At 45.0% G+C, this 9,979-nt stretch overlaps 1 protein-coding gene across 1 annotated transcript in view; it reads left to right on the top strand.

Annotated features, from left to right (window-relative positions):
* Positions 1-9,979, top strand: part of FADS2 (fatty acid desaturase 2) — a 64,321-nt gene that overhangs the window by 8,283 nt on the left and 46,059 nt on the right. Inside the window, exon 2 of the mRNA XM_015409378.1 lies at positions 6,271-6,381. Within this exon, the coding sequence (XP_015264864.1) occupies positions 6,271-6,381 (111 nt within the window). The remainder of the gene's footprint in view (positions 1-6,270; positions 6,382-9,979) is intronic.

A 9,979-nucleotide genomic window follows, 5' to 3' on the forward strand; every position in this document is an offset into this window, starting at 1 on the left:
CTATGGGTTGAAATAATGGGCCCAAAAGGAGGCTTAACACTGGGAGTTTGTTATCACCCACCAGATCAAAAGATAGAGGAGGATTATAAAATGATGAATGAATTAAAGATAGCGGCTAGACGAAATAACTGTGTCATAATAGGTGATTTTAATTACCCACACCTTGATTGGGTCAATATGTGTTCAAGTCGAGAAAAAGAGTTTCTAGACACTCTCAATGACTGTGCTGTGGAACAGATGGTCACAGAACCTACCAGGGGAGAGGCGATCCTAGATGATGCCCAAGACCTGGTGAGAGATGTAAAAGTGATCGCACTGCTTGGGAACAGTGACCATAATGTTATTGAGTTTCACATTTGTAGAGTTGCCCAAAAAGACTGACACAACCACTTTAAGTAGAAAGGGTCAAAACCATTTGGAAAGCTTGGAGACTATTTAAAACTACAATCCTAGAAACTCAGAAAAAATATATACCACAGGTTAGGAAAGGCACAAATAGGTATAAGAAAAAGCCTACATGGTTAACAAACAAAGTAATGGAAGCTATAAAATGTAAGAAGGATTCCTTTAAGCAGTGAGGTTGATAAAAGGGAACACAGACTGTGGCAAATAAAATGCAAGTCTGTGATCAGGCAGGCAAAAAGGAAATATGAGGAGCATATAGCAAAAAACATAAAGACCAACAATAAAACTTTCTTCAAATACATTAGAAGCAGGAAACCAGCCAGGGAGGCAGTGGGGCCCTTCGATGATCAAGGGGCAAAAGGAGTACTGAAGGATGATAGGGAAATGGCTGAAAAGCTGAATGCATTTTTTGCCTCTGTCTTCACTGTGGAAGATGAGAAGTGCTTGCCCACTCCAGACCCACTGATTTTGGGAGGGGTGTTGAAAGACCTGAGTCTGATTTAGGTGACGAGAGAGGAGGTCCTACGACTGATAGACAACTTAAAAACTGATAAATCACCAGGCCCTGATGGTAAGAACTCAGACGTGAACTTATGGATCTCCTGACAAAAATATGTAATCTTTCACTAAAATCTGCCTCCATTACTGAGGATTGGATTGTAGCTAATGTCACTCCCATCTTTAAAAAGGGTTCCAGAGGAGATCCGGGAAATTACCGGCCAGTCAGTCTGACATCGATACCGGGTAAGTTGATAGAAACTGTTATTAAGGAAATAATTAGTAGGCACATTGATGAACAAAAACTATTGAGGCAGACTCAACATGGGTTCTGTAAGGGAAGATCTTGTCTCACTAACCTGTTGGTGTTTTTTTGAGCAAGTGAACAAACATATGAACAAGGGGGACCCAATAGATGTTGTTTACCTTGACTTCCAGAAAGCTTTTGATAAAGTTCCTCATCAAAGGCTCCTAAGTAAGCTCAATAGTCACGGGATAAAAGGACAAGTCCTCTTGTGGATAAAAAAACAGGCTAATTAATAAGAAACAGAGAGTGATTATAAATGGGAAATTTTCTCAGTGGAGGGTGGTAAGCAGTGGGGTACCACAGGGATCAGTACTTGGTCCGATGCTTTTTAACTTGTTTATTAATGATTTGGATTTGGGAGTAAGCAGTCAAGTGGCTAAATTTGTAGATGACACAAAGTTGTTCGGGTGGTGAGAACCGGGGAGGATTGTGAGGCACTCCAAAGGGATCTGTCAAGGATGGGCGAGTGGGCATCAACATGGCAAATGGGGTTCAGTGTGGCCAAGTGCAAAGTGATGCACATTGGAGCCAAAAATCCTAACTATAAATACACATTGATGGGATCTGAACTGGCAGAGACTGTCCAAGAGAGAGACCTTGGAGTCGTAGTAGATAACCCAATGAAAATGTCAAGACAGTGTGCAACTGCACTATAAAAGGCCATCACTATGCTGGGGATTATTTGGAAGGGAATTGAAAACAAATCAGCCAGTATCATAATGTTGTTGTTGTTCAGTCGCACAATCAAGCGACTCTACGCAACCCCATGGACCACATCATGCCAGGCCCGCCTGTCTTCCATCGTGCTCCAGAGTTTGCTTAATTTCATGTTCGTTGCCTCGATAACACTGTCTAACTATCTCATTCTTTGCTGTCCCCTTCTTTTTTGACCTTCAGTCTTTCCCAGCATCAGGGTCTTCTCCAGTGAGTGCTCCCTTCTCATTTGGTGGCCAAAGTATTTGAGCTTCAGCTTCAGTATCTGGCCTTCCAGGGAATAGTCAGGATTGATTTCTTTTAGGATTGACTGATTTGATCTCCTTGCAGTCCAAGGGACTCTCAAGAGTCTTCTCCAGCACCATAATTCAAAAGAATCTATTCTTCGGCGCTCGGCCTTCCTTACAGTCCAACTCTCACAGCCATACAGTAGTACTGGGAACCCCATTGCTTTGACTATACGGACTTTTGTTGGCAGGGTGCTGTCTCTACTTTTTATTATGCTGCCTAGGTTTGCCATCGCTGTCCTCCCAAGGAGCAGGCACCTTTTAGGAACTCTCAGGCTGGGGCAAGTGATGCTCTGTATTCTTGGTGCATGGGGGGGTGGAATAACAGTGGCAGGGCTTCTAGCCAGTTTGGTGTAGTGGTTAAGTGTGCGGACTCTAATCTGGGAGAACCGGGTTTCATTCCCACTCCTCCACTTGCACCTGCTGATGTGACCTTGGGTCAGTCACAAGCTCTGGCACAGCTGTCCTTGAAATAGAGCAGTTTGTGTCAGAGTTCTCTCAGCCCCACCCACCTCACAGGGTGTCTGTTGTGGGGAGGGGAAGGGAAAGGAGTTTGTAAGCCGCTCTGAGACTCCAAGTGAAGGGCGGGGTATAAATCCAATCTCTTCTTCTTCTTCTTTTCTAGTGAACCTCCTGATGGCACCTGGTATTTTCGGCCACTGTGTGACACTGTGACTAGATGGGCCATTGGCCTGATCCAACATTGGCTTCTCTTACGTTCTTATGTTATGTTCTTATGCAGTTATCACAAGCAGGTTAACACCTCATGGTTATTGGGAAGCCAGAGGGTTCTCTAGCAGGAGAGTAGGGAGAATCTGAGAAAATCATAGGGTTTTGCTAAGACCTTGCTGATTTGCCCCAGTTTCACTAAATCCTAAGGCAGGGCTGGTTTGTACGATTTTATTCATTGATGGCTGCAGCTTGTACATGTGAAGGAGAACTGGCACAGAGCGAGCTCTGCAGACAGAACTTTACATCACCCCAAATGTTACCTGAAGCACACTTTTTCATTGAGACAGTTTGCACATTTGGTTGCCAGACTGCAAGTAAGGAAATAAAGAAGGGATATCTATCTATTTAGAAACTTATATGACGTCTCCCCAGAGAGCTGCTTAAGGCAGCTCACAAAGTAGGCCCAGTACAATAAAATCCTCAAAACAATGTAATAAGAATACAGTAGCCCCTGTAAGAAGAGCTCTGTAAGCTCCTGGAGGATTGGCTACATTAGGGGTGTGTCACCTAATGTGCAAAGGAGTTCCTGCTACAAAAGTGTTGTGAGCAAAAATTCTACTTTGTGAGCTACTGGCATTAAAGTGAGCGAGCGATTGGGCTACTGCATAAATTAGTTTGCTCTGGAGCCCTCCTTCCTGAGCCAGTCAGTCAGTATTTATTCGGTGTATAACCAGCACAGTTCAGTTACAGCAGTTTAAAATCTCTAGGGTTCATTCATAAAACATTTATAGACAAATCAGTCTTATCTGTAACCCTTTGGTTAAACTACATATAAATACTTATAAAATACATTATAAACAAATAAAATGAAATTCATCCAATATACTGTCTTATTCTGTCTACTTCAGTTCTTTACTTGGTCCTTACGAATTCTATAAGCGATTGGCAGAAACCTGGCGCAAATTAGCGAGAGCTGAGAATTGGAATCAGAAATAAATTTCTTCCTTATCTCCGTATCTGGGCAGCCAAGGAACTTCCCTAATATGAGTTGAAGAAACGTAACCCTAATTTCTTTATAGTACACACAATGTGCTCAATTGTCTCTACTTGATAAATATTTGATATTGATAAATATTTGATAAAGTGTGCGCGCACACAAAAGCTCATACCTTGAATAAACCTTTGTTGGTCTTAAAGGTGCCTGACTGGACTCTAAATTTGTTGTTGTGACTCTATAGACAAAGAAGGTTTGAGTCAGATTAGTCCTTAGGAACAGATAAGCCTTGGAGGTACAGCCTGACCATTTGATCACTCAGGTGTATACACATGAAGCTGCCTTGTACTGAATCGGACCACTGGTCCACCACAGTCAGTATTGTCTAGTCAGACTGACAGCAAGCTTTCCGGGGTCTCAGGTGGAGGTCCTTCATATCACCTACTGCCTGGCCCTTTTTCAACTGGAGATGCTGTGGATTGGATCTGGGACCTTCTGCAGAGGCTGTTCCACTGAACTACAGCCCTTCAAAGGTCCTCTCTATTCAACAGGGCTTATTCCCACCTAGACGAATGAGAGATTGTGAAGTAGGATTCCTGGTTCTGCCTCCCACTCATTTTTGGGCCATGAGAATGTTCAATGTTTTCACATCTTCAAATAATATTTCTGGGAGTTGGGGACTTATATAATGAACACCTGTAAATGTTTGGGGAAATTATAAATGGAAGGAGTATTGTTTGTTCCCTTCCCTTCCCACAATGACACGGTGAACATCATATTAGTGTGTTTCATTACTTACTGACTGAAAGCCTTGACTGCAGGTTGGCATTGTTAGGATTGGCTAGGTCAACGTGACATGAATGACTTTTGCATCACCCAAACCAACAGAAATGTTGTAGGTGCTAGATAGGTATTTATTTAGTGGCAGCATTTAAACCTTTGGGTCATGGACAACAATGCAGTTATATTATTATATAGCATTGCATCATATCCCTGGTAATTCTACACTTATTTTAATGGTATAGTTTCAGTACAAATAGATTATCACATTTGTTGTATTAGTAGCTTCATCATTTCCCAAGAGGAACAACACATCCAGAATCAGTTTGGCAATAAAATATTGCCTGCACCTGTTGGTTTCTGGCTTTTGCATGACTATTGCTCTGTGCTATAGCTCCTGCCAACCTAGCAGTTCGAAAGCAAGAAATTGCAAGTAGATTAAATAGGTACCACTTCGGTGGGAAGGTAACAGCATTCCATGCGCCTTGGTGTTTAGTCATGCCAGCCACATGACCATGGAAATGTCTTCGGACAGCGCTGGCTCTTCGGCTTTGAAACAGAGATGAGCACCGCAGCCCTAGAGTCAGATTCGACTGGCTTTCGAGCAAGGGAACCCTTTACCTTTAACTATAGTTCTCAGTAATGTAACAGCTCTCCCAGTTGTGCCAGAGTCTGGCCAGTCCATGGTGTAGGTTCATGCATACATGCGATGAGAGCAATTTACACATTGGGTGTGAACCAGCTCCCTTCAGCTGGCAAATGAACGATCAAAATGTGTCACTCCTGCTTGCAATTCTGTGCAACAAGTCCAGTGCATTTTTTTTGCAAAGATGTTAAATTTGATATGTTGGACACCACCATCAAGATATTAACGTTTGATGAAATTAACAGATGAAGAGCCGTAGGTAAATGCCAAGTATTATAGACCAGTAATGTCTTTCTCCACTTAATGTTAGGGATAATTTACATCAACCTGAAAAACAGAATTGAAACACAATTGCAAGAATTGCATTTGATCCTGTGATCAAACACCAGCTTAGTAACTGCTTCAGTAAAGAGCCCGAGTTCTGATTCTAAAACATGGTTTACCTGCCAAAAAAAAATCTACAGAACTGATATCAGCACTAGCAGGAGCAGCTTATACTCCTGCAGGGGAAAAAAACTTGCCTCTCTTAATTCTTTTTAGGATCTGGACGTCCAAAAGCAGAGGTGTGCAACAAAAATAGTACCATCAGTTAAACTCTGGAATTGGCAGTTCACATACCCCCCCCCTTTTAAAGTGACTGTGATTTACATGATTCAAGGGGATTTTTTTCATGTGCTTCATAAAAAGTTGTTTTACTATAATCCTTGCAGCAGCCCTGTAAGGTAGGCCAATAGGGGCAACTGAGCCTGAGAGAGACAAAGCAGCTCACACCTAAGGCTGCTCAGGGAGTTTATTGCAAAGGCAAGAATCAAACCCGAAACACAGCTCATTCTTTTTAGCCAGTATGTTACAGCAGTTCACATGGAGGCAGAGCAGAGAATCAGAGGAGCAGAATGTGAGAAACTTCAAAGAGCAAGCGCATGCTTACTGGGCAACGTAACGGTGATGTTCTGTCTCTCCATTCTAGGATGCATTCCGAGCCTTTCACCCTGACCTCAACTTTGTGCAGAAATTTCTTAAACCATTGTTGATTGGAGAGCTCGCCTCAGGAGAACCCAGTCATGACCGAGACAAGAATGTGAGTAGCAGCTATTTTCCCTGTGAATGACCTGTTAGGCTGCCCGCTGCATTCATGCATGAATATGTACCCATATAATAACACAAGCCACTGTCTATAGATGTAACCTTTGAATATACTGGGAAATTTGAAGGAAGACTTACTGGCCCTGGTTGATATGTTACTGGTGTAAAGTTCCAAGATTAGCCCATGCAAAGAAAGCTAAGAGAGCCAGTTTGGTGTGAGAGCCAGTTTGGTGTAGTGGTTAAGTGCGCGGACTCTAATCTGGGAGAACCGGGTTTGATTCCCCACTCCTCCACTTGCACCTGGCTGGATGGCCTTGGGCAAGCCGTAGCTCTGATAAGGAGCTGTTCTTGAAAAAGAGCCGTTTCTGTCAAGAGCTCTCTCAGCCCCACCTGCCTCACAGGGTGTCTGTTGTGGGGAGGGGAAGGGAAAGGAGTTTGTCAGCCGCTCTGAGACACCTTTCGGTACTGAAGGGTGGGGTATAAATCCAATCTCTTCTTCTTCTAATAGCATCTTCCCATGTCAAGTCAGCCACTCACTGGTACCCAGCTCATGCCATTTAGTGAATAAGCATAAACTAATTCACTTGCATCCTAGTCTGTAATAATTAGATGGGTCAATAGCAAGCAAAGCTTTTAAGGTGAGGAAAGAGTAGAATACTAGCTACAGGATTAGGGCAAAGGTAAACATGGCAGCAGCGTATCCTTGTCGTTAAATAAATCTATCCTTCCTTCACACAGGTCCTCTCCCAGAGTGTTTTTCTCCTCAGCTGAGCATATTTCTGTTATTGGAATGTTGCTATGAATGAAAACAACTGAGGAAACAGATAATGGGCAATTGAGCTGAGATCAGGGTGGAGGAAGGTTCCACACACCTACCTTTGTACATATTTTACACAGAATTCTTTCTACAGGATTGGGGCAGCTTTGGGGCACATAGATTTGTTGCTGTCATGTCTCATCTGGCCCTCAATATGCCAAAATTTTAGTTAAGGTCTCAATAAATAATCATGCTAGCCTGTCCCTAGCTAAATTGGTGGAAAGCATCAGCAAAGCTAGAATTATTGAACAAATGGAAGAAGAACCCTTGCTCCTGAAAAATCATTAGGACTTCCACAGTGGGGATCCTCTCCAAAACCACCTTTATTTTTTTGAGAGTGCAGCAGCTGTAGATAAGAATGATCTCTTAGACACTTGTGTCTTTGTCTTCCAAAGAGCATTTGACTAAGGCTCCTGAGTAAGCTAAGGAGCCACAGGATAAGGGGGCCAATTCTGTTAAGGATCAAGAACCAGCCGAAGAGCAGGAAAAAGTTCATAGGAATAAATGGGCAGTTTTCATAAGGAAGGATAGCAGGTAGTGAGGCACCCAGTGATGTAATTTTGCTATGATTACCTATGAATAAGAACTAGAGGCCAGTGTGTTTCACTAAAAATGTCTGCATAATTATTTCTCATTATATAAAAGCATTTTGGGGTGGTCACCGGCCTATGGGGTGGCGAGAGGAAATGCGCTCCCTCAGCCATTGGCCCGCTGGCTGCCACTCGGGGCAACTGGCGTGCCATTGGCTGGGGGGGAGGGACAAGGCTAGGCGGCTAGGCACACGCGCCGCTGGAACACTATGTGCACCTTCGGCAGCCACCGCTTCCAGCGCGCCGACAGAGGACGGACGAGGATGGCTCGCTTGCCCCACCACCTCCAGCGGACGGGGGGAGGGAGGCGTGAGCCTGGCCGCTGGGGAGCCGCCGTGCTCTCCTTTGCCAGTCCGTGGGGGGGGGGGCTCTGGCAGCCTCTCTCTAGGGTCCGTTGCCTCTCTTCCCGCAACGGGTCTTGCACCTAGTCTCTCCCTTATATATAATTGAGTAAGACGCAGCGTCACGCAGTGGAGAGAAAATGCACACCAACAGTGTTTGGAGGCTTGAGCTGTGCGTCAGAAGCTTCCCCAGCTTCCATTGGCTGTGTCGCCTAAGTCCCACCTCAGAACACAAAGGCTGTAGTCCTGCCTCTGCACCCGGTCCCCTCAGAAGTCAGACTACTGCTGACAACCACCTGGTGGGTGAGTGGAACCGGGGAGCACTTGAAGAGTGGCGGCAGCGCCGATAAGCTGCTCACCGCCACCCGACTCCCTCCCCAACTAGCCAGGGCTGGAGGGAATCAGTGGAAGGCCGGCGTTAATTTTCGCTGCTCCCCACCCACCCACCTTCGCCAGCTTTCCGGGGGCAGCAGGCGAGGGGCGGCGGCGGCACTGAGCCAACCCCCAACGCCCCTTTTTCCCCACTACCCCCCTTCCTCACTCTCTCTTCCTTTTCCCCTATCTCCCTTCATTCTTTCCCTCTCTCACTTTCTTCCTTCATCCCCATCGCTTTGACTTCGTCCCCCCTCCTCCCTCCCTCCCTGTCTGTCTGGCTTACTGACTGTCTATGTCTCCCCCCCCTCTCCTTCCTTCCTTCCTTCCTTCCTTCCTTCCTTCCTTCCTTCCTTCCTTCCTACCCCCGTACTCATTCGTCTCCCTCTCCCTGTATCTATCCATCTACCTATCTATCTACCACCCATCCACCCTACCTTTCTAGGGCCCATTTATCTTCGTCCACAATGGGCTTTGCTCCCTAGTTCTATCATAATGCCAAAGTCGGGGTTTCTGCGTGGATGCTGCTTTGTCACAGAGATATGAATGAAATCTCATTACAAAATGCAGAATATGTGGACTTGTTGAAAAACAACAGGAATTATTATATTTCTTCAAAGAAGCCATGTGCACGGCAAAAGAATGGATTGTGGGGCAGGCACAAGCTAGCTAATACCTGATAGTCGTGCATGCCCTCCTTCACTGTTAATTGCGCTGCTGTTAACAGAAGCCTGGAAGGCTGAAACTGGAGAGATGTGAGGCACGATGGGGGTGGGGTCTGAATGTCTAATGAGGAGCTGAGGAGAAGGTAGACGGCAAAAAATTGCAGAGAGAGCAAGAGAAGTAATGGGCTAGGAAATGAAAGGTGGGAGCAAAAGGCTAAGGAAGGGTGGATGGGGACGACAAGGCACGTAGGGGTCAGCCGAAGAGAAAGGAAGCCTACTGGAAATATGTCAGAGTCCCTTTCCTCAGACATATTAGCTATGCTGCTATTCTGTCACAGAACAGTCTGAACCCTCCCAGAGGGCTTAAGGATAGAAAGGGCTGTGTGCAGCTGGAGAGACATATATAGGTCGAATCTGCCTGTGTCTTTCCCACCGGTGTCTCAGCCTTTTGACACCGTCTTCAAAAAAGCTGTCTACATTTTGTTTCGTTTTCACACCTCAACAGTGCTAGCATACTTTTGCACGTCCTCATATGTTTATTGCCCTTTCATGGGGGCTCCGCTGTCATTGCACCTCTGCACTGCTTTGAAAGACTTCTCCAAACAACATTCAAACAAGAGTCACATCCAAACAACATTCAAACAAGAGTCACAGCAGCACGAAACTGATTTAGAAATGCAAATACAGATTCAAAGGTGAGGAGAGATGAGTCGTGCTGCATGTTGATTAACCAATTAGAATCCACCTGTAAGGATCCTATTTCCAACTTGCTGATAACTGGCTGCATACCAACTCCACTGTATCTCCC

This window comes from Gekko japonicus, unplaced genomic scaffold, assembly GCF_001447785.1.
Source record: "Gekko japonicus isolate JY-2015 unplaced genomic scaffold, Gekko_japonicus_V1.1 scaffold730, whole genome shotgun sequence".
Lineage (NCBI taxonomy): Eukaryota > Metazoa > Chordata > Lepidosauria > Squamata > Gekkonidae > Gekko > Gekko japonicus.